Source organism: Suncus etruscus, chromosome 14, assembly GCF_024139225.1.
Source record: "Suncus etruscus isolate mSunEtr1 chromosome 14, mSunEtr1.pri.cur, whole genome shotgun sequence".
Classification (NCBI taxonomy): Eukaryota; Metazoa; Chordata; class Mammalia; order Eulipotyphla; family Soricidae; genus Suncus; species Suncus etruscus.
The window spans coordinates 88201397-88226427 of record NC_064861.1 but is presented as its reverse complement, the minus strand read 5'-3'; the positions used below and the strand labels follow the sequence as shown (position 1 = coordinate 88226427).

The 25031-nt window shown below is 50.4% G+C and overlaps 1 protein-coding gene across 2 annotated transcripts; it reads left to right on the top strand.

Moving 5' to 3' along the window:
• The first annotated feature begins 5635 nt into the window (after positions 1-5635).
• On the top strand, positions 5636-9197 carry LYPD5 (LY6/PLAUR domain containing 5). 2 transcript variants are annotated; one of them, XM_049787325.1, is made up of 5 exons: positions 5636-5677; positions 7104-7218; positions 7925-8101; positions 8288-8434; positions 8929-9197. In XM_049787325.1, exons 2-5 carry the CDS (start codon positions 7155-7157, stop codon positions 9195-9197), a joined length of 657 nt encoding a protein of 218 aa, XP_049643282.1. In that variant the 5' UTR covers positions 5636-5677; positions 7104-7154. The 2 variants fall into 2 exon arrangements, with proteins under 2 accessions (XP_049643282.1, XP_049643281.1); XM_049787324.1 differs by having other exon boundaries at positions 5636-5693; positions 7099-7218.
• Positions 9198-25031: the final 15834 nt, after the last annotated feature.

The window sequence follows — 25031 nt, the reverse complement described above, 5'->3', positions numbered from 1 at the left end:
ATGAGTTGGGAGAGTGAGAGTAGAGAACATTCTAGGCTCGAGTCAGGAGACAAGAGAGAAGGCCTGGTGGGTAGATAGAAATACTCAAATGCGGGCCCGGAGAGATAGTACAGCGGCGTTTGCCTTGCAAGCAGCCGATCAGGACCAAAGGTGGTTGGTTCGAATCCTGGTGTCCCATATGGTCCCCCGTGCCTGCCATTAGCTATTTCTGAGCAGACAGCCAGGAGTAACCCCTGAGCATCGCCGGGTGTGGCCCCCCATCCCCCCAAAAAAAGAAATACTCAAATGCATAGATTAGCTGAGACAGTCAGACTTTTGGAAGAAGCAAAGGTAGGGCCAGAGCAATTCACAGAAGATGGGTGTTTTCCTTGCACGTAGCCTGGTTCGATCTCAGGCATCCCATGTGGTCCCCTGAGCCCCACCAGGTGTGATTTCTGAGCCCAGAGCCAGGAGTGACCCCTGAGCATCGCAGAATATGCCCCTCCCCACCAAAAATGAAAAAAGTGAGACAACCAGGGCCTCAGAGAGTGAATGTACCTCGTTTCTGCACTTTCAAGAGGGGTCTTCCAGTCCCTTGGCCATAAGTGGCAGCGACACCCCCCTTGAGGTTGAGCTATCTCTACACCTCCAACGACAGCCCGCGACCTCATCTCTGCCCCTTGCATCTCTTTGCATCTGCAGTGCTCAGGGAGCTCTCAGGTCAGGGAGGGGAAGAGCACCAGACAGGTGGCAGCGCTTGACCTTTGCCAGCTCCAAGTGGTGCAAAAAAAAAAACTCAGGAAGGAAGTGGGCCTCTCTGCACACAGAGAACAGGGCCTCTTAGCCCAGAACTTGAGCACTTTCCAGCACCAGCCACTTTGCTTTGCCTTGCCCAGACCCCAAACATCCGTTGGAATGATCAGACATTAGCCCTTAGCCGCCCATGCTCTGCTGTTCCGCTCTGAAATGCTTTTATTTCCTCCCTGATGCCTTCTGACCCCTTGAAAATAGGATTTTTAAAAATTATTCTTTTGCTTAGTGCAGTGATTGCAACGTTATTGCAACGATCGTCCAGCAGATGGCTGTCAAGTGTCTTGCATCAACTGCGTTGGTGTGAAAATGATGCCTCGACCTGTGGCATGAAGTCTAGAACCTAAACTAGCCTAGATCAATTAAAACAAAATTTTTTTTGTCACACCTGGCAGTGCTCAGGGGTTACTCCTGGCTCTAGACTCAGAAATCGCTCCTGGCAGACTCTGAGGGCCATATGGGATGCCAGGATTCAAACCACCATCCTCTGCATAAGGCAAACGCCCTACCTCCATGCTCTCTCTCCGGCTGGATAAAATTTATTTTATAAAATAAAATATCCCGGGCTTCTAAACAAGAAGCTGACTTTTCACCCTATAGACAGAACATCTTTTATATTTATGTATTTGTCTTTCAGAACATTGGGGGGGGGGTTCTCAGGGTTCACTCCCATTCATGCTAAGGGGACTTTATGAGGTGTCGAACTTAGGCTGGGCCAACTTCATGCAAGGCAGGCTTCTTGTTCACTGTACCAAGTCTCTTAAACATCTTTATGGTTTCTTGTTTTGTTTTGCTTTTGCTTTTGGGGGCCAAACCCGGTGGCGCTCAGGAGTTATTCCTGGCTCTGTACTCAGAAATCACTCCTGGCAGGCTCTGGGGACCATATGGGATACCGGGAAACGAACCTGGGTGCATCCCGGGTTGGCCACCTTCAAGGCAAATGCCCTACCACTGTGCTATCTCTCCAGCCCCACATCTTCATGTTTTTATTTTTGGTTTGGGGGCTTACACTTGAGTGCATACAGACTCATCCCTGGCAGGACTTGGGAATCATATAGGATGTTGGAGCTCATACCAAGTTGGTTACATGCAAGGCAAGAGTCATCCCTGTTGTACAATTAATCCAACCCAACATCTTTTTTTTTTTTAATTCTTATTGGTGCATTAGCTGCATTTGGTTCATAGTTTCTGCTATTGACTCTACCAGGCCAGAATGATTAGATTCCAATTTAAATCTACATGTCTTTTCAGTTGACACAAATCACTGTGAAATAACTTACACCCAATTACTATTAGTCAGCTACAAAGAATGTCGGTGGGTGTGAATGAAAGAGCATTACACAATAGTCTGCTCATTATACCATTACAGTAATTGCTTGTTAGTGTTTTAAAAATGTCAATTGTGTAAAAATATTACTGGGTTCTAATTACTTGTTTCCTACAGATGGTTTTTAAGATGTTAAAATTCTAAAAGTGGTCCAGTGGTGTGGCTCAGGAGAAAAGTACATGCCTAACATGGAGAGTTCAGTGGTCCCTGGGTTCATCCCACTGCGAGAAATAGATTAAATCAAATTAAATGCTATCCTAAAATAGTTACCCAATCTGACACCTTTCTCAAGAGAGAAAAATAGGCCTCCTGGGGATAGCTCAGAAGTAGAAAATTTGTCTGACTGATGTGAGGCCCCGAGTTTGATCTTTGTCACCTCTAACATGAGAAAACATCATCCAATCACAACTATTCAATCTCTGTTGAGCACCTCAATCAAATGTGACCCTCCCCATTTCTTTCTACCACTGCAGGGGAGAAGAAAAGTAGGGAAGGGTGAAGAACTGGATTTGGACAATAGAAAACTGCTATAAAACCTGGGGCCGGGCGGTGGCGCTGGAGGTAAGGTGCCTGCCTTGCCTGCGCTAGCCTAGGATGGACCGCGGTTCGATCCCCCGGCGTCCCATATGGTCCCCCAAGAAGCCAGGAGCAACTTCTGAGCGCATAGCCAGGAGTAACCCCTGAGCGTCACAGGGTGTGGCCCAAAAACCAAAAAAAAAAAAAAAAAAACCATTTATATCAGGCCTAAGCAATAGCATGACAGGTAGGGCTTTTGCCTTGCACAAGGCCTACCAAGAGTAACCTCTGAGCTCAGAGCCAAAAATAACCACTAAGCACCACCGGGTGTGGCCCAAATTATAACAACAACAGCAACCACTAAACAGATCATTGAATTAAATTGTGAAAGTCTAAGGTGCCAAGTTAGTGTGAGGTTGTGTGTGTATATGTGTGTGTGTGCTTACGTCACAGCCACCACCAGTGTCCAGGGATTACTCCTGATTCTGCTCCTGATTACTCCTGATTCTGTAATCAGTCTTGACTGATGCGGGGGACCAAATGGGATGCTGGGGATTGAACCTAGATTGGTTGCATGGAAAGCAAACATCATCCCCACTGTGCAGTCGTTCCAACCCCAGGATTTTTCCACAGTAATTGTTTCAGCTGAGTGGGGTTCTTTCTAGATCTTTGGAGTAGAAAAGAGCATGAATTTACTTTCTACTTTCGCAGTAGACATGAAGAAAAAGTCTCAAGAAAATGACCAAGAGAGAGGAAAATGTAGGATGTTTTCGTTAAGGTTTTTAGGGGGACTGGAGCGATAGCCCAGTGGGTAGGTCATTTGCATGTGATCGACCTGGGTTCAATCCTCAGCTTCCCATATGATCCCCCAAGCCTGCCAGGAAGGATTTCTGAGCTCAGAGCCAGGAGTAGCCACTGAGTACAGTTGGGTGTGTCCCCCTAAAAAGGCTTTTTGCTAGAGTAATCACTCTGGAAAGAACTAGTGCTAAAAGGAGGAAAGTGGTGTGCATGATACCCCTCAGTAACAATATTGAAAACTAAATTTCCTAAAAAAATATGGTAAAAAGAGGAGGGAGGGGGAGGGGAGAGAGAGAGGAAAATAGAAGCAGGCAGAGGGAGGGCTGGAGGTAAACTGGGGACATTGGTGGCGGGAAATGTGCACTGATGAAGTGTGGGACCTTTTATGAGTGAAACTCAATTATGAACAACTTTTTGTAACTGTATCTCACCGTGATTCAATTGAAACAAATGTATTTTAAAAAAATGGAACCCTACCAGAAAAGAACGTGGAAAGAGGTTATTAAATGTAAGTAGATTTCAAAATAAAAATTATCACAGAGGTTAAAAGTAGATAATAATTTTGTGGGGGCTGGAAGTGATAGTACAGTGGGTATAGGGGTTCCAGGAATCCAAACAGAGTGGGCCAAAAGCAAGGCAAGCAAGCCCCCTACTTGCTGTACTTTGTTTCTGCCTGATTTTAAACTCTTTTAAAATTATTCACTTGGGCCAGAGTGATAGCACAGGCATTTGCCTTCCACTGCAAGGAACTTGAACTCAGGATAAACCCAAGTTCAATCCCCGGCATCCCATATGGTCCCTCGAGCCTGCCAGGAGCAATTTCTGAGCTCAGAGCTAGGAGTTACCCTGAGCGCCACCAGGTGTGGCCCAAAAACCAAAAAAAAAAAATTTTTTTTTCACTTACAGCCAGAGTGATAGCACAGCATGCTTTGCATGCAGCTGACCCAGGACCAACCCAATTTTAATCTCCAGCATCCCATATGGTCCTCCGAGCCTGCCAGGAGCGATTCCTGAGCACAGAACCGTGAGTAACTCCTGAGCACTGCTGTGTGTTGCCCAACAAAACAAAACTAGAATCTAACATCCTTAAATCATTTGAATTCTGGGTGTCAGTGTATGTACTGACAGCACCAAGACAGAATCCTGTCTGTCTTGCTGCACTTTATCTTTTTTTTTTTTCTTTTTTTAGTTTTTGAGCCACACCCAGCGTTGCTCAGGGGTTACTCCTGGCTGTCTGCTCAGAAATAGCTCCTGGCAGGCACGGGGGACCATGTGGGACACCGGGATTCGAACCAGCCACCTTTGGTCCTGGATCGGCTGCTTGCAAGGCAAACGCCGCTGTGCTATCTCTCCGGGCCCGCTGCACTTTATCTTTGAGGGGCTTCTTCAGGAGAGCGGAGGGTCCCCAGAACTACATAAGAGACCCGTGTGGTCCCGACCTGTGCCTGTCACTACAGCCCACATACACAGTCTGAGAGTATGTCTGTCCGTGTCTGAGTCCCCGTGTTCTAAGTCATTTATTCACCCCACAAACATCCTCCAAAGCCTCTACGGAGTCCCAGCCCGATGGTGGAGGCAGGCCAACCTAGGGGACTTGTGACTAAAAGACAGAGGGGTGCTGGGGAGGAGGGTGAGTGGATGAATGGGGGTTCAGAGAAGGTTTTGAGAAGATTTGTTTGATTCTTGAGGTTCAGAAGTGGGACCCTAGAATTGGAGACTGAGTCATGAAACGTGTGTGGTGTGGGTTCAGCCAGGGAGGGGAGAGAAATCCAGAGGTCCTGCTTTTTTGTTTTGTTCTGTTTGGGGACCATACATGGGGATACTCAGGGCTTACTCCTGGCTTTATGCTCAGAGAACCATATGGGATGCCAAGGATCCAACCTGGATTGGCCTCTTATGAGTCAAACACCCCCTCACCGCTGTACTATGTTTCCACCCTGAAACCCAGAGTCCTTGAAGGAAGGTTCTGGATGACACGGGCCCCCATAATTAGGGGCAGATGCCAGTCAGGCCTCTCCCCTCAGCCTGGGGAATCCAGCCGGGCCTGAGTTCTGGGCGGCTCCTTATCATCCTCCAGGTGGAGCTCACAGAACAGAGGGGTGGGGTTGGGAACCCCAGATGCCTGGGCACTGCCTCTGGGACAACCAGCCGGGCAGCTGTGCCAGCAGTAGTGTCCTAGGTAGCGCCATGAGTGCTCCTGTCGTACTCTGCCTCTGGGGGGCTGTGCTTCACCTTACGGCTGCGCTTGCTGCTGAGACACCTGGTGAGAAGGGGTGGGGCTGCTCAACAGCTTCGAGGGAGGAGGTTGGGGTCTGAGGGAGGAGGTATTGGGGGGGGTCTAAGGGAGGAGATATTTCGAGATGGACTCCTGGGTCTGAAAGAGGAGGTAGTGAGGATGGACTCCTGGGTCTGGGGAAGGAGGCCAAGGCCTAGATTCCTGCCTTAGGGAGGAGGAGACTGGGGGTCTGAGGGAAATGAGGCAGCAGAATAAATGGACTCCTAGGTCTGAGGGAAGAGGTCCTAAGGGATAGACTCCTGGATTTGAGAGAGGAAGCTGGTGGTCTGAGGGAAAAGAGGCAGCAAATGCGCTCCTAGATCTGAAGGACTTGGTACTATGAGATGGATCCTTGGATCTGAGGGAGGAAGCTGGATGGTCTAAAGAAGAAGTTGGGGGTCCGAGGGAAGAGGCTGGGGGCCTGAGGGAGAAGGCTGGGGGCCTGAAGGAGGAGGCTGGTATCTGAGAGAAGAGGTCTTGCTGCTGTTTTGATTCATGTCTGTGTACCTGTGTGTCTCCCGGGGCTGCTGTGTGTTTCCAATAGAGATGCACATCGCGCTGCCTCAACTGGTGCATTGGCTCAAAAACCTCATTTTGTGTGTGTGTGTTTCTTTTGTTTTGGGGCCACACCCAGCAGTGCTCAGGGGTTCCTCCTAGCTCTGTGTTCAGAAATTACTCCTGGCTGGCTCGGGATGCCAGAGATCAAACCCAGGACGGTCATGCGCAATGAAGCCTCTTCATGCAACTAGATGTGACAACTTTAGTTGGGAGGAAGGATGGGCAGAGCAGTCATGATTCACATCCTCCCTTACGAAAATCTTAGAGGGCTTCCTGGAGAAGGTAGATCTAGAACAGATTGAATTAAAAACAATCGGGGGTGGGGGGTTTGGAGAGATAGCATGGAGGTAGGGCGTTTGCCTTGCATATAAAAGGACGATGGTTTGAATCCCAGCATCCCATATGGTCTCCCGAGCCTGCCAGGAACGATTTCTGAGTGTAGAGCCAGGAGTAACCCCTGAGTGCTGCCGGGTGTGATCCAAAAACCAAATAAATAAATAAATAAATAATTTAAAAATCAGGGGCCGGAGAGATAGCACAGTGGTAGAGCATTTGCCTTGCAAGCAGCTGACCCAGGACCAATAGTGGTTTAAATCCCGGCATCCCATATGGTCCCCTGAGCCTGCCAGGAGCGATTTCTGAGCACAGAGCCAGGAGTAACCCCTGAAAGCTGCAGGGTGTGGCCCAAAAACCAAAATATATATATATATATAAAGAGCACTCAACAATGGAGCAGGTCAGCAGCCACTGCTCTGAAGGGAAGTGGGCAGCTGTGGGCAGCGGGGCAGGAGCAGGGGCGCCCATGTCCCCCTCACCGCCCTGCTGTTCCCCACAGCCCAGCAGTGCTACAGCTTCCAGCACACCTATGTGGGCCCCTTCGACCTCAGCGACATGAAGATGAACCACGTCTCCTGTCCCCAAGGGTGCTCTGAGGCCGTCTTGTCCCTGAACACTGGTAAGTGCAGTAGGTGGAGGGAAAGCATAGCAGGTGACATGGGGCCATAGAGAGAGGACAGGAGAGATGCTGGTCTGGCATGCAGCAGACCCCACATTGAACATCGGCATTGCAGAGTGATCTCTGAGCACTGTGCCCAGAATAAGCCCTACTGGTATGACCCAAAAGCAGAAAGAAAGAAAGAAAAAAAGAAAGAAAAGGAAGGAAGGAAGGAAGGAAGGAAGGAAGGAAGGAAGGAAGGAAGGAAGGAAGGAAGGAAGGAAGGAAGGAAGGAAGGAAGGAAGGAAGGAAGGAAAGAAAAAAGGCGTGTATGTGGAAAAAGGGAGTGGGGTCAAAAGAAGGGGATAGCCAAGGCAAGTTGGGGGTGGTGGTGGATAGGGTAGAAGAGGAATGAACTGGGTCTGATGGGGCCCAGTAGGGAGAGGGAAAGAGGCAGAAGAGAGGAGAGGATAGCAGGGACAAAGAGTTGGAAAGGATGAAGGAAGGAGCGAGGGATAGGGAAGAAGAATGGGCGGTGAGAAGGGAAGGCTGGGGTAATAGGATGAGCAGAAGAGGGACTGGAAATGGGGGAAGACAGAAGGGAAGAGGGAGGAGGGAGAGGGAGGAGCAAGACTGAACAAAGCCAGGCAGTCAGCGGTGAGTGTGCTTCGAGGAAACTACTGCAGGGCGACCCGCCACATCCCCATGTCCGCTGGCCTCTCCCCAGGGTACCGCGATGCCGTGACCTTGGTGCAGAAGGGGTGCTGGACGGGTCCCAGGAGCGGCCAAATGCAGACCCACGACGAGGCGCTGCCACCTGACTATTCAGAGGTGCTGGGCTGTGAAGGCAACTTGTGCAACAACAGACTTTTGTCCCACGATAGCATTCCCAACCTGAGTCCAGGTATGTCACAGAGCAAGGCTGGGAGGGCGCGGTCAGGGGTGTGAGGCCCCACCTGCCTCAGTGGAAAGGAGGTGTGGCCGCTGCAGAGCATCCCAGGTGGGGCCCTGAAGAGAAAGTCACTGGCTGGTGCAGTGGACAACCGGCACAACCGTCCCAGGCAGCTCTGCGTTTGCTCTCTCTTGCCAGCGTCCACGCCCCAGAGGCTCAGTGGCACCGTGTGCTATGCATGTGCGGGGACCCACCCAGAGGACTGCACCCTAGGAAAGTCCAGGAAGGTCCAGTGTCACCAGGACCAGAGTGTTTGCTTCCAAGGCAACGGCCGCATGAATATTGGTGAGAGGCTGGGACAAGTGGGAGGACCAGGCAGGGCCAAGAGGGTGCGGGCAGGGCACGTCTGCGGGGTGGGGTGGGGGTGAGAAGGCACCAGACCTGACAGGAGATGCGGTTCTGAGCTAAGGAAAGAGAAAACATAGTCTAGACTGAAGGAGGAGGTTTAACTCTGGTTTGAGGGAGGAGGCCTGGCTCAGGGTTGCAAAAAAACGACATGGCCTTGATCTGGAAGGGAAAAAAATGATCCTTGGTGTGAGAGGGAAATCAAGCTTGTGGTCTGAGGGAGGAGGCCTGGGGCTTTAGTCTGGAAGGAAAATGCAGGATCTTTGGTCAGAGGGTGGAGGCATGGCTCTTGGTCTTGAAGGAGAATGCATAGCCCCAGGTCTGAGGGAGGAGGCATGGTCCAGGGGAGGAGGGGTGGCACTGATCAGAGGAAGTTTGAAGGCCTCGAGAGGGGTGTCCTAGGCAGCCCTGACCCGCCCCATGCCCCCCTGCAGGTAATTTCTCGGTGCCCGTGTTCATGAGGACGTGCCACCGGCCCTCCTGCACCATCAAAGGTACCAGCAGCCCCTGGAGCAACATTGACCTGCAGGGCGATTGCTGTGAGGGGTCCCTGTGTAACCGCCAGCCCATCGACCAGACTGAGCACGAGCACTCGGCCGACAGCGCCGCCCCAAGGGGATCCCCAGCCCCCACCACGCTGGGCCTGCTCCTAGCTGCCCTGCTGGCCTGGGCGCTGGGTGGCCCCCGTGCCCTCTGTTCCTAGGCCCGGGGAGGCTCCCCTGGGGAAATGATGCTCTTCCTGCAGCCAGGGTGGGGCGAGCCAGCCACATCCCGACCCGACCCGCAGGACGAGTCGCTCCACTGGAGATATTATTTAGACTTGGGGTTCCCCGCACCCCACCCCTTGCCAGTCTTAGGCGGTCTTGGCCTGGTCTTGGTCTGGTCTCTATGCACTTTTTTGAGATGGCCACTAGGGGACAGTGTCTGCCAGGTCACAGGCCACCCCAGGAGCTCCCCACTGAGCTGCCCTATTCCCCCCCCCCAACACACCCATTCAAATACAGACACTTCAGAAGCCACTTTGAGGTTGGAGCCTAAATTGGCTGGGATGGACAGCGCCCTGAGAGGACTCTGGGATAGTGATTTTAAAAAGGTGGGGAGCTATGGAGAATGCAAGGAGCCTGTTGGGGAGGGAAGGGTGATCTCCTCCTCATCTACAAGGGAAAAGAATGGGCTTGGGTTTATGTAGCAGGAAAAAACAAACAAACAAACAAACAAAAAAACGCCTTGAACATTGGACAACAATATTCTTCAATCTGATCAGGGACATTAGAGAAAACTTCCTGGAGGAGGTCACCCTTCCACTAAACAGGAAAGGTTAAGGCGGAGTTTGTAGGAGGAAGGGATCCAGAGGCCAAGGTAGGAGTTTCATGAGCTCATGGACTTCAGCTGATTTGGGGACCAGTTCTCAGAAGGGATGGTCACCCTGGTTTTCTACCCCCATCCCGAGAGTAGTCTCAGCTGTACCAGGCTGACTCCCCACACACACACACACACACCTCCCGGCCAATGACCTCATTGCAGAGACAGAAATGACTGAGCCTGTCTGTGTGGCATCCCCAAACCCTCTCTAATTCATATTTGCCCAATGGTCCCTCAGTCCTCACAGACACTGTGGCCCAGAGGCTGGCATCCCTTGCCTCAGTTCCCTTCCAGGACTCAATAAATACCAGCAAAGAAATTTGGCATTCAGTGTCTTTGCCCAAGGGAGGGCCAGTGCAAGAGTGCTGAACCCGGAAGAGGGGGACTAAGAGGGTGAGGCTGAGGGAGAGGGTTGATTGTTCTGGGAGGCACATTGAATGCACCCCCCCCACTTTTTTTGAGCCACACCCCCAAGAGCTCAGGGCTCACTCTTGCTTCAGAAATTGCTCTTGGAGGTGCTCAGGGATCATCTGGGGTGCGGAGGATAGAACCTGGGTCAGTTCAGTATAAGGCAAGGACCTTACCCCTGAGTTCTCTCCAGCGCTGGACACATTTTCAATTGAATAAGAGTGGGGGCTGGGGGCCCGGAGAGATAGCACAGCAGTGTTTGCCTTGCAAGCAGCTGATCCAGGACCAAAGGTGGTTGGTTCGAATCCCGGTGTCCCATATGGTCCCCCGTGCCTGCCAGGAGCTATTTCTGAGCAGACAGCCAGGAGTGACCCCTGAGCACCGCCGGGTGTGACCAAAAACCACCAAAAAAAAAAAAAAAAAGAGTGGGGGCTGGAGCAATAGAACAGCGGTAGAACATTTTCCTTGCATGCTGCCAACCTGGCAAGGACCCGGGTTCGATCCCCAGCATTCCATATGGTCCCCCGAGCCTGCCAGGAGCGAATTCTGAGTGCAGAGTCAGGAATTACTCCCTGAGTGCTGCCGGGTGTGGCCCCAAAACAAACAAATCACTTGAAGAAGAGTGGATGAGGGAATGGGACGAATAGCACAGTGGGTAGAGCACTTGGCAGGTTCAATCCCTGGTATCCCATGTGGTTCCTCCAAGCTCCACTAGGAGAGGGAGGGAGGGAGGGATGGAGGAAGGGAGGGAAGGAGGGAGGGAGGGAAGAAGGAAGGGAGGGAGGGAAGGAAGGAAGGGAGGGAGGGAGGGAGGGAGGGAGGGAGGGAGGGAAGGAAGGAAGGGAGGGAGGGAGGGAGGGAGGGAGGGAGGGAGGGAAGGAGGGAGGGAGGGAGGGAAGAAGGGAGGAAGGAAGGAAGGAAGGAAGAAAGGAGGGAGGGAGGAAGGAAGGAAGGAAGGAAGGAAGGAAGGAAGGAAGGAAGGAAGGAAGGAAGGAAGGAAGGAAGGAAGGAAGGGAGGGAGGGAGGGAGGGAGGGAGGGAGGGAGGGAGGGAGGGAGGGAAGGAGGGAAGGAAGGAAGGTAATGGGCAGAGCCCCATGGTATGAGTAGTGAGAGCCGCTGCCTAGACCACTCTGAACACTACCCTGTCCTTTCAAACTCTCTGCCCAAGTGAGAAGGAAATTGGGGGGCAGGAGAGGTCATCCAAGGGGATAAGCACTTGCTTTGCACAGGTCATCTCAGCTTCAGTCCTTGGAACTGCAGATGGTCTCCCAAGCACCCAAACAACTTCCCAACACCAGAGTGTAATGCCCCCATCCCTGCTGGTTGTACCCTAAGAAAGGAATTTGCACCCCTATTTTGCAGACGAGAGCCCCAAGGTCCAAGGAAAGAGAACTTTGAAAGTGGATGCAGAGCTGGGAGAGCTGCCTGGAAGGGGAGAGGCCAGAGAGTCAGAATCCAGCCCTGTGGGGCCCAGGAGACTCTAGTTTCTACTGTCCCCACTTCCTAAATCTCTGAGCACCCTGCACACTGGCCTTGTTCTAGGGGGCAGGCAGATGAATGAGGCAGCAAATGTCCTTCCAGGAACTGACCTTTGGGGCCACAGGGGTGGAATGGGGGCAACTTGGGATATTGCAGCCACAACAGGGCGGTGGTGAGAAAGGTCCACCCAGCCAGACTGGTTATTCCTTCCAAGGCTTATCTGGGCAACGCTGCAGAAGCAGTTTGCAGCTTTGATGGGATAAATCAGGAGATTAGCCAAAATCCTCAAGGAGCTTGACTCAGGAGCCTTTGAAAGGCCCTTTTTTGGGCTGCGGAGCCTGCCCAGGGCAGAAACAAGGCCTGTATGAGGTGGAAGAGATAGCACAGTGGTAGGGCATTTGCCTTGCATGGAGGTAAGTGGTTCAAATCCTGGCATCCCATATGGTCCCCCTTGCCTGCCAGGAGCGATTTCTGAGCACAGAGCCAGGAATAACCCCTGATCACCACCAGGTGTGACTCAACCCCCCCTCCCAATAAAATAAAAAGAAACAAGGTTTATGACCCAGCTTCAGAGCAAGTCTCTGAAGCAAGTGGACTCCCCAGCTGTGCTCGCTTTGGGTTTTGTTTGGGGGACCACATCCAATAGTGCTCAGGGGCTATTCCTGGCTCTGTGCACTCAGGGGTCACCCCTGGTGACACTTAGGGACTCCTCTCTGGTGCTAGGAATTCAAAGAGGGTTGGCCACCTGCAAGGCAAGGGCCTTCCCCACTGTATTGTCTCTCAGGCCTCCTTGAGCCAATTTCTTCCCAGAGATCTCTTCCCAGTTCTCTTTCTCAGCTGTTTCCAGCTCTGGGGTGCTTTCTAGCAGGAAGCTGCCACCATTCTATGTTCCTAGAAGTTTTTCTCTATGTTAATTTATATATATATACACACACACACACACACACACACACACACACACACACACACACACACAGCAGTAACATTATTGCAGTCAACATTATTTTTTTGGTTTTTGGGCCACACCCATTGACACTCAGGGGTTACTCCTGGCAATGCGCTCAGAAATCGCTCCTGGCTTGGGGGACCATATGGGACACAAGGGGGTTGAACTGTGGTCTGTCCTAGGTCAGTGCATGCAAGGCAAATGCCCTACCGCTTGTACCACTGCTCTGGCCCCAACATTTTTTTTTTATTTGTTTCTTTGGTGGTCACACCTGGCCATGCTCTGTCAGTGTTTACTCCTGGCTCTGCACTCAGGGATCACTTCTGGCCATTCTCGGGGGACTATGGGGTGCTGGAGATTGAACTTGGGTTAGCCGTGTGCAAGGCAAATGCCCTCCCCACTGTACTATGGCTCCAGCTCCATAGTTCAGCAATGTTAAATGGGAGAAACAAAACAGTTCCCTTCCAGATGCTGAACGAAGCAGCGTCATTGCCAAGTCTGCTTTAGTCACAGCTTCTTCCTTCAAATGACAATTTCCAAACATCAGGGACTGAAGAGAAATGAGGCCCAGACAATCGGATCCAGTTTGATTCCAGGCACTGCCAGGAATAATCCCTGAACACAGAACCAGATATAAAACATTTACCAGGTTGGGGCCCAGAGAGATAGCACAGCAGCGTTTGCCTTGCAAGCAGCTGATCCAGGACCAAAGGTGGTTGGTTCGAATCCCGGTGTCCCATATGGTCCCCCGTGCCTGCCAGGAGCTATTTCTGAGCAGACAGCCAGGAGTAACCCCTGAGCACCACCCAAAAACCAACCAGTAGTCCTCAAACTATGGCCCGAGGGCCACATATTGTATTTGTATCTGTTTTGTTTCTTCATTGCAAAATAAGATCTATGCAGTGTGCATAAGAATTCATTCATGGGGCCGGGCGGTGGCGCTAAAGGTAAGGTGCCTGCCTTGCCAGCGCTAGCCTTGGACGGACCTCGGTTCAATCCCCCGGTGTCCCATATGGTCCCCCAAGCCAGGAGCAACTTCTGAGCGCATAGCCAGGAGTAACCCCTGAGCGTTACCGGGTGTGGCCCAAAAACCAAAAAAAAAAAAAAAAAGAATTCGTTCATAAGTTTTGTTTTTACTATAGTCAGACCCTCCAATGCTCTGAGGGACAGTGAACTGGCCCCCTGTTTAAAAAGTTTGAGGACCCCTGAACCAAACCAAAAAAAAAAAAAAACAAAAACATTACCAGGTTGACCCACAAACCCAACGAAAACAAAGAGTGAGAACCCTTGTGCTTTTACTGAACATAAAAACATACATAACGTGGGCCTGAGTGATAGCACAGTGGGAAGGGTGTTTGCCTTGCACGCGCTCAGGTTTGATTCTCAGCATCTCATATGGTCCCTTGAGACTACCAGGAGTGATTCCTGAGTACAGAGTCAGGAGTAACCTCTGAGCATTACCAGGTGTAACCTCAAAAACCAAAACAAACAAACAAAAAAAAAAAACCAACCACAGCTGAAAGTGTTGCCTATAAAAATAGAAATTTTAAAAATTTGGTGCCTGAGGCTGGAAGGGAAGCCCAGTGGGTAGAGAATTTGCCTTGCATTTAGCTGACTCGGGTTTGATTCCTAGAATCCTGTATAGTCCCTCTAGCCTCCAGGAGTTATTTATGAGAACAGAACCAGGAGCAATTCCTGAGCACTTCCAAAAGTGGCCCCCAAAATGTTTTTTGGCTTAAAAACAGTGCGGTGATGCAAGGGGTAAGGCATCTGTCTTGCCCATGCTAGCCTAGGATGAACCGCAGTTCAATCCCCTGGCGACCCATATGGTCCCCTAAGCCAGAAGCAATTTCTAAGCTCATAGCCAGGAGTAACCCCTGAGCGTCAACAGGTGTGGCCCAAAAACAAACAAACAAACAAACAAAAAACAAGCCAAAAAAAAAAAAAAAACAGGGACCAGAGTGCAGTAGGGTGTTTGCCTTGCACTCGACTGGCCTAGGATGAATCATGGTTCAATCCCCTAGCGTCCCATATGGTCCCCCAAGCCAGGAGCGATTTCTGAGTGCATAGCCAGGAGTAACCCCTGAGCATCACTGGATGTGGCCCAAAAGTCAAACCAAACCAAAACAAGACAAAACAAAAAAGCAATGGTTCCTCTTGTTCCTCCAGAAGTAATTTCTGAGTGCAGAGCCAGGAGTAACTCCTGAGCACTGCTGGATGTGGCTCTGAAACCAAAATAATAAACAAATAAATGAATAAATTTTATAAATAAAATATTCGTATAAATCTCCTGGGTTTGGGGGTGAGAAAGAGTTAAGTAAGTGGTTGTACTATTAACCAAAAAGCAGGAGAGAAAAACCGCAAACTTCCTGGTGGCAGTTGGGCACAATGATGAGAAAGATTCTATGGAATCTGAATTCAATGAAAAACATTGGAGTTTGCACAGCCACTCCTGAGAACCCCCCAAGTCTGACCCCTCTGCCATGGATGGGACCAGCACAACAGGCTAGGGCTCCTCTCCTCCCTGGGCAAGGATTCCCCCTAACTTGTTCTCAAGGGCTGGCTCCAGAGCAGAGGCTCCCCAGAGCCCCACCCCATAGTCACCCTGCCATCACCCTATTTTTCATTCCCTCCCTAAGTGACTCCAGGCTGAAGCCTGTTCCTGAAGTTACTGATCAACTTTAGGGCATGGCCCAGAGGACTCACCGTTTGGGTGAAAGATAAGTGGGTGAATCAGGAACAAAGGGACTCTGTCCTCACCCAAACAGGCACTCGGGGTGCTCTGGAATGCCAGGTCTGACATTCCCTGAACCCCCTTCTTTACCTTTCTTGCTGTTGTTCTTGTTGTTATTCTTTGGTTTGGGGACCACAACCTGCAGTGCACAGGCTTACTCCTGGCTCTGTGCTCAGGAATCACTCCCAGCGGGACTCAGGAGACCATTTGGGGTACTAAGGATTGAACTTAAGTTGGTTGTGTGCAAAGCAAATTCCTTCTGCTGTTTTTTGTTTGTTTGTTTGTTTTGGGTTTTTTTTTTTTGGGGTCACACCCGGTGGTGCTCAGGGGTTACTCCTGGCTGTCTGCTCAGAAATAGCTCCTGGCAGGCACGGGGGACCATATGGGACACCAGGATTCGAACCAACCACCTTTGGTCCTGGATCGGCTGCTTGCAAGGCAAACACCGCTGTGCTATCTCTCTGGGCCCACCTTCTGCTCTGTTTTATTACTCGGACCTTATTTCATTTTCATGTATTTGAACTGTTGAGCCAGACCTGGAGAGATAGTACAGCTGGGAGGACATTTGTATTGCACATGGTTAACCCAGGTTCTATCCCCAGCACCCAAAGGGTCCCCCAGAACCCACCAGAAATTATCTTTGGGCATAGAGCCAGGAGTAAGCCCTAAATACCACTGGACAGTGTCCAAAAACACCCCCTCAATATGGTTAAAATGGGTCCAGAGCAATAGAACATTAGGTAGGTCTCTTGCCTAGCTAGCATACAGCTGACCAGGATTCATTTCTGATATTCCCTACAGTCCCCCAAGTCTGTCAGGAGTAATTTTTAAGTGCAGAACTAGGAATAACCCCTGAGCACTGCTAGGTATGGCCCCCAAACCAAATAATAATAATAAATAATAACACAAAAAATCAAAATACAGGCTTTCTTTGTGGTATAAATCAGGAAAGTTTGTGAATGTAGGTGACTGGAGGCTGGCATTGGTGGCTCTTGTCTCTATGTACAGATAGAACTACATCCCTCTCGACACCAAACATTTGTGAACTTCGCTCATGTACGGCATGGTCAGCCCAAAGAGCGATGATTGCATACAACATATAATCAGATGACATCATGTTTGGGATTTACATTAAGATGATGTGGGGAGGGAGGAAGTGGGTGGAGGCAGCGGGAAGATACAATTAAGCCTCATTTGGGTGGTTGGCAAAGGATGCTTAGAGGCTGACTCTAGTCTCTTGAGCACTGTAAGTTTCCTGTCATGACATGGGGAAGAAAAAACTGTTGAACTTGTACTTGCTGTGGCCCAGGCACTTCCTCCCTTGGGAATTCAGCTGTCATCTTGTCACCTCCTCTAGACCACCATGATAATACAGTGAGTAGGGCGTTTGCCTTGCATGAGGCTGACCCAGGTTTGATCCCTTGCATTCTATATGGTCCCCCTTTGCATGCTGAAGGATGGTGGTTCGAATCCCAGCATTCATATGGTCCCCCAAGCCTGCCAGAAGCAATTTCTGAGCATAGAGTCAGGAATGACTCCTGAGCACTGCCGGGTGTGACCCAAAAACCAAACCAAAATAATGGGGAAGGCGCTTGCTTTGCATGCAGCCAACCTGGGTTCGATCCCTGACATCCCATAGCATCCCCTGAGCACCACCAGGAGTAGAGTCCTGAGCACAGAACCAGGAATAATCTACCTCTGAGCATTACCGGATGTGCCCCCAAAATATTAAAAAAATAAAAATAAATGAAATAAAACCAGATGACACTGTGCTGGGGATACACTTACAGAATCACCCCTTTCCCACATTCCTCAGCCACCCCAGCCGAGCGGCAGGGAGAGCCCAGATCAGGACCGAGGACAGCTCCAGAGCCAGGATTGGGCCACAAGGACAGGAGGGCCTGAAACGGAAACAGGGTGAGGGGGGCAGAATAGATGTAGGTTCAGTTCTGAATAAGAGCGTCTTACCAGCCAGTCCTGCCTGGCATCTCTCACGTGCCAGGCACTGCTCTGCACATGACCTTTAGACAAATAGAAAAACTGGCTGGCTGCCAGAGAGAACCAGGGTGAATGCAGACTCAAGAGTGGGAGACCCAGGCCCAATCCCTGGCCCTGCAAGGACCCCCACAGAGCAATCATAAGCACAAAGCCAGGCTGTACCCTCAAGAATAGTCATGTGTGTACCCCCAAAAGAAAAGACAGCAAGGAATGAAGGAAGAGGGAAGGAAGAAAAAGCAAACAAACAAACCAGGATTGTTCAGATATCCTAAATACCATGATCAAGATAATAAATAGGATCCAGGGTTATTTCTGGGCAAGAAGAAACTTGTTTGTTTGGGCCTACCTGGCAACGCTCAGGGGTTACTCCCTGCTCTGTGCTCAAGGAATTATTCCTGTCAGTGCTTGGAGGATCCTATGACATGCCGGAAATCGAACCCAGATCAGCTGCATGCGAAGAAAGTGCCTTCTCCACTGTGCTATTGCTCTGGCCACAAGGAGAGAGATTTTTCCAAATGTATTTTTATAGCGGTTGCCGTGGTTTATGAGATGTAAATGTTTATATGCAACATGGTGCCCACTGCTGCTATCCATGTGCCAACATCCCTCACCACAGCCTGTTGGATAAACTAAGCCACTTCCGCTCCCGCCCTTCGGGGAACTCACTCCTGTGGCCAGAATCTAAGAGCAATTGTCTAAAACAGAGACTTGACATTTTTGCCTCTCTAATTTCCTTCTTTCTTTCTTTCTTTCTTTCTTTCTTTCTTTCTTTCTTTCTTTCTTTCTTTCTTTCTTTCTTTCTTTCTTTCTTTCTTTCTTTCTTTCTTTCTTTCTTTCTTTCCTTCTTTCTTTCTTTCTTTTTTCTTTCTTTTTTTCTTTTCCTTCCTTCCTTCCTCCTTCCTTCCTTCCTTCCTTCCTTCCTTCCTTCTTTCTTTCTTTCTTTCTTTCTTTCTTTCTTTCCTTCTTTCTTTCTTTCTTTTTTCTTTCTTTTTTTCTTTTCCTTCCTTCCTCCTTCCTTCCTTCCTTCCTTCCTTCCTTCCTTCCTTCCTTCCTTCCTTCCTTCCTTCCTTCCTTCCTTCCTTCCTTCTTTCTTTCTTTCTTTCTTTCTTTCTTTCTTTCTTTCTTTCTTTCTTTCTTTCTTTCTTTCTTTCTTTCTTTCTTTCTTTTTGGGTCATACTCGACAGCACTCAGGGGCTATTCCTGGCTTTACGCTCAGAAGTTGCTCTTGGCAGGAGACCATATGGGATGCAGAGATTTGAACTGAGGTCTGTCCTGTGTTGGCCGTGTACAAGGCAAACGCCTTATCGTTGTGCTATTGCTCCAGCCTCTTGTTTTTTCTTTCTTTTCTCTCTTTAATTTTTCTTTCTTTTCTCTTTTTTTCTCTCTTCTTTACTCTTTTTTTTTTTTGTGGGGGGAGCACCTGGTGTTGCTTAGGGGTTGGACCATATGGGATGCTGGGAATCAGATATGGTCTCCTGCGTAGATAGTTGGCCATGTGCTTGGCAAATGCCCTACCTGCTATTATGGCTCCAGCCCCTCCCTCTTTTCTTTCCCTCCTTTCCTTTTCTTCTTTCTTTTCTTCTCATCCTTACCTTCCTTCCTTTCCTTCTCCTTTCTTTTTCTCTCCTTCTCTGTCTTTTTCTCTTTCATTCTCTTTTCTTTTTTTTTCTCTTTCTTTATTCCTCCTTTCTTTCCACATTTGGGTAGCACTCAGGGGTGCCATATACAGTGCCAAAGACCAAACCAGGATTGGCTACATTCAAGTATATATATTTGATTTTGAGCCATACTCAGCTATGTTCAGGGCTGACTCCTGTCTCTGTGCAGAGGGGACCACATATAGTGCCAGGTATCAACCCTGATCATCTGTGTGCAAGACCAGTGCCTTACCAGCTGTACTATCTCTCTGGTTCATAGAAATAGGACTTTTTTTTTAATTTTTTGTTTGTTAGTTTTGGGCACACCCAGAGATGCTCAAGAATTACTTCTGACTCTGCACTCAGTAAGGACTCTAGATGGTGTTTGAGGAATCATATAGAATGTCAGGGGTCAAATCTGGGTCAGGCTCGTGCCAGGATATATTTGAGCAGAGAAATGAGAACAGCAAAGGAGTGTCCCCAAAGATGTTGGTGGTAAAAAGCACTTGAGCATAAGGAGAGTCTCAAGTGTCCTGGTTCTGAGGCAAGAAAGTTTAGTGAGTTTGAAGGTGAACAAAACTGGAGTGGTGACTCAAGGTGAAAGAAGGGAAAAGTGGAAACAGATTGGGCAAGAAAGGAAGACAGAGGGAGGGAAAGTGCCAAGAATAAGCTGAGATGGAAAGACCTGGAGGCTAAAAGAAACAGAGAAAAGGGGGAGCAGGAGTAAAGTGGTAGGCATTGAACTTGCTTGTGCACTAATGAGGGGTCCAGCCACAGCACCCCACAGGGTCCCTTGAGCACTGCCAGATGTGGCCCACAAACAAACAAAACAAAACAAAGACAAGAATAAGATTTGTCGGGCCCGGAGAGATAGCACAGCGGCATTTGCCTTGCAAGCAGCCAATCCAGGACCAAAGGTGGTTGGTTCGAATCCCAGTGTCCCATATGGTCCCCCGTGCCTGCCAGGAGCTATTTCTGAGCAGACAGCCAGGAGTAACCCCTGAGCACCAACGGGTGTGGCCCAAACACCAAAAAAAAAAAAAATGAGATTTGTCATCTGCATGACTTATGCAGTTATCTATTCAGATATACTGTTTTTACTTTACTTTTAAATTTTTGGTTGCTTTTTTTGAGTCACACCCAAAGGTGCTCAGGGCTTACTCTTGGCTCTGTGCTCAGGGATCATTCCTGAGGTTGAGGATGTGGGGAAGTCATATGGGATGCCAGGGGCTAAGCTTCAGGAAGCCTTACATATGGCAAGCAACTTAACCCCTATATTCTCTCCAGCCTTCAGGTAATTAAAAAAAGAAAGAAAGAAAGAACTGCAGGGGCCTAAGAAAGGGTACAGAGGTTAAATAACTTGCCTTGCACGTTTAGCTAAACCCAGGTTTAGCCTCTAGAACCCCATGATTCCTCCCAACCCCCTGCCAGGAATGATCCCTGAGCACAGAGCCAAGAGTAGGCCTTGAGCCCACTAGGTGTGGCCCCAAAACAAGCAAACAAGAAAAGGAACATTGCCTGGAACTGGCCCGGCTTCGTTTCTACAGCATTCTGTTAGTTAAAATAAGAATTTCTCATCCTTTTATGCTTGTCCCCTTCCTACCATCCATTGTCCTGGTTGGTCCCCTTGTCTTGTTGGTTTGGGGACCATATCTGGCAGTACTCAGGACTTATTCCTGGCTCTACACTCAGGAATCACTCCTAGCGGGCTCGGGGCACCATATTGGATGCCGGAGATCAAACCCGGGTAGGCTGCCCTCCATGTTATGCTATGACTCTGGCCATAGACCTCTAGTCTTGTGTTTAACCCCCCCCCCCCCCATGCAAGTTTCACCTGTAGCCCTTGAAACTCTCCTGGAGTTTCGCACACAGCCACCTGGCCAGATCTGCAGTACAGGGACTTTGTCTCTGATGGGAGAAGTTGGTGCCAACACAGTTGGACAAAGAATAGCAGTTTGTGGGACACTGTAGCCTAAGCCCCCATGGGTCCCCAGACCCCTATGGGTGACAGCACTGTGATCCCGCTTCCCTGATCTTCCAACAGTACTGTGACGTGGGGATCAGCACCCCCACTTTGCAGCTTTCGTGAATTTTCCAAAATTCAGTCTTTGTTTTGCAGGCGGGAACCTGGCATTCCTTCAGGAGATGAGACAGAAGGAAGGAAGGACTCATGTCCTTATTTCTTCATCAGTGGCCGGAGGTGGGGTGAGTGGGGAGAGCCAGAAGCACCAGAGGTGACAAGAAGCAGCAGGACAGGAAGAGAAACTGAGACCACAAGAGAGCAAAGGCAGAGACCAAAAAGCCCTCGGGGTTTTCTGGAGCCTGAACCTCCAGGGGGGTTTTGTCTGTCTGACCCCCCCCCCCACCCTTAAGTGCTCTGATATGCCCAAGCAAACCAGGATGCAGTTCCCAATATTACCATAAGGTGGCAGCATCCCAAAGCCCTGACCCCCTCCAAAATTTCAAATCAAATAGAGCCCCCAAGATCTATGGAGGTCTCTCTGACTTTCAGGATGTCGCCCTCAGGAACCTCGTTTTTTTTTTTTCCTTGCACCAGCCCCAGGCGACGAGTGACCTTTTCCAGCTGAGACAACCTCTTCACTCCCCTTCACACCTTGCCCAGTTAAACAACCCTTTGTCCTTGGCCCCTTCCGGCTGGGCCCCAAGGCACCTGGGACCTGTCCAAGCCAGGAGATGGGGTTGGGACCAAGGTGGGGCAGCTGGGATGGGGCCAAGGAAAAGTCTTAGGAAATTAAAATCTGTTCTTCAAATGTCTGCTCTTCTTCGCTCAGACCCAGGTTCCAGCCACAGATCTTTTTCACTCTGGTTCAGGGGTTCATGCCCAGCCTCCTCCATCAGACCCAGGGTTTTATCCCCCAGACCTTCCTCTCTCAGACCCAAAAATTTCTCTTTCTATACCCTGCACTGTCAGACCCTGGGGCCCTTCTAACTTTTCTCTGACAGGGACCCTCTTTCCCACTTTTTCTCCCTCTTGGGCAAAGAGCAGGCTGACTCACAGGAAGCTCTACGTCCTGAGTCAGGCAAACCGCCCCCCCTCCCTGGGTTGGAGGCTGGCTCAGAGTCCTCCTGTGGCCCCTCATTCAGCCATGGGCAGATGCAGCTTCAGTTTGGAAAAAGGCTCCCTCTGGATGTGACCCAATCTCTACCCTCCTGCCCCCTTCCATACACACACCTCTCAAGCCAGACCTTGGCTCTGTTTTAATTATGGCCTTTTAATTGTGGTCTCTTTGGGGGCAGACTTTTTTTCTGTTCTAACTTCCCTGTCCTGTGTCTGTTCTGCTTCCTCTTCGTTCCTGGGTTTCTGGAATCTTTCTCGAGATATTTCAGAATCTCGAATGTCGGGTTTTCAGGCTGTGAATTCCCCTTCGTCTCCGAGTTTGCTGAATAGAGCTGAGGTGGAAGGAACAAAGCTGTGGTCAGTTGTGCCTGTCAGCAGGAGAGAGAAACCGAGGCAGACAGCTCTGGAGTAGCCCAGAGACTTCTTAGTAAGAGACAGAGATCTTCCAAGACACAAACAACTAAGAGACAGTGGTCAAAACTGACAAAGCCAAGGACTCAAATATGGAGGTGGCGATGGAGACAAAGGGACACGAAGAGGCTGAAGAGTCAGAGAAGGAAACAGATTTTTTTTTTTTTTGGTATTGGGTCATACCCGGTGGCACTCAGAGGTTACTCCTGGCTCTACACTCAGGAACTATTCCTGACAGGTTCAGGGGACCATATGGGATGCCCGGGATCGAATCCAGGTCATCCACATGCAAGGCTGTGCTATCGCTCCAGTCCCTGAAAACAGATAAATGGATAGAGACAAAGAGGCAGAGACAAGCACAAAGGAGATATGAACAGTGAGTGAGACAGGAATGGACAGAGAAAGAGATAGCTAGGAAAGGACAAACCCAGAGCTTCAGGCTGCTACCAGGAACCCCTCTGGAGTGGGGAGAGGAGGCTCATAGGGGTTGGAGGAGTTGGGGAAGCCATGTCTCCTGTGGGTGCATTCCCTGTAAGTCCATCTCTCTCTCCAAATGGGGAAGTGTTGTCACTGTCACTGGGTGTGTCTGTGTGGGCCATACTGGTGACCGGCAAGACAGGATTGTGCATGTCTCATTTTCCTGTCGCTGATGACCCCCCCCCATTCCTGCCAGGCACAGGACATGTGGAAAGGAGGGGGCCAAGAGGATGTGGGCTCCGCCAGCACTGCAGCTATGAGGCCCCAAGTGGTGGCCTGTGAGACTACTTGACCCCCTCCATGATTCCGATCCATGTCTTTGCCTCCGATGTCCCTTTGGGGTGAGGGCTGCTGTGACAACCTGTTAGTGCTGTTGGGGGCCCCACAGCAAGGCAGGAGGAAAGCAGTAGATCGCTTATGAATTCAGCAGCATGGGATCCCATTTACGAATATTTTCTGGGCCCCCAAGAGCATACAACCAGGTGACTGCCCACACTATGAATGGTTCTTGGGTGGGCCACGTGGGATGTGGGGCAAGGCCGTGAGGGACTAGATGGAGCCACGGGATTAGGTGGGGCCAAGTATGGGGTGGGGCTACAGGACTGGGCGGGGCCACATGAATGTGAGAGGGGCTGACGGGTGGGAGGGGCCACTGGAGTGAGGGGTTGCATTTCACATGGTGTGGGCTTGCAGTGTTGTGTTAGGAGGTGCTACGTGTCTGTGTGTGTTTACATTTTTTTTTTTTTTCGCTTTTGGAATATTCCTAATGGTGCTCAGGGGTTACTCCTAGCTCTGCACTTTGGAATTGTTCCTGGTGAGGAGGGGATAACATGGAATGTCCAGGATGGAACCCAGGTCAGCCTATTGCAAAGCAACGGGCCTACCTGCTGGACTATTGCTGCAGCCTTGTGCGGTGACTGTGTGACTTTGCCACTGGAAGATCCAGGTGTCTGTTGGGGTGCCCTCTGTGATGCTTAGGGTTCACTCCCGGTCAGACGAGACCTTGTGGGATGCCAGGGATAGAATCGGGTGAATTGTGTGCAAGGCAAGCACCTTCCCTCTGTCCTGTCTCTCTAGCCCCTAAGACATATCATGTACCTACTCCTGGGCCCACCCTCCCCACCCAGGAGGCACCCACAGGCCTGGCTTAGGTGCCAGTGTGTGTCCCGGGGTCCCTCAATCTTGTCATGGTCCAGCACATCTTGTTACTCTACATCCCAGTGACCTTTCGTGCTGGAGATCTGGTGTGTGGGGCACAATTGTGGGTGGTGACTCATTCTAGGGTTTCATAAGGCCCATATTGAGGGGTCTGTGTGCATTTCTCGGGGTGCTGGGGGAACTAGGCACTTCCGGGGCATTTCCCTAGTTGCTTGTGTCTGCATAGCAGGAGGAGGTTGAGGCCCCCTAAGTGCATTTCTGTATAGTTTCACTGTGTGTGTGTGTGTGTGTGTGTGTGTGATACATTGTGTGTCCACAGAGCTCTTGGACTGTATTGTGTTTGTGAGGTTGTGGCAGCCGGCAATGGCTGTGTTGATTTTGATTTATTTGGGTGGAGGGAGTGCCTAGACTAAAGGGAAAGCCATTGGGTGCTGGGGATGGACCCCGGGGTGCCCCAGCCTTCTGAGCTATCTGCCCTCCCCTAGCTCCTGTCCCTCTGACTTGTCACCTAGGGTGGCCGTATGCTCGAGGGGGCCCTGCCCACTGTGGTAAGTGCCGGCGTGTGTCACCCGGTGTGCGGTGTCGGGTGTGGCTGTGGCTTTGGGAGCCGGGGCGGGCGTTGTGAGTCACTCGGTGTCAGTTGTGTGGTGTAGCCGTGGGTCGGGATGTATCCTGGTGTCTCGTGGTGGAGTCTGGGTGTGGCCCCCAGGAGGCGTGACTTCCACGGCCAGGACCGTTGTGTGTCTGTGTGTGTGTCTTTAGCCATGTGGACGCACACCTCTTCCTTGCTCTGGCCCAAGACACACCCCAGCCCCTCCTCAGTCTGAGCAGGGGGGTCCAGGAGCCG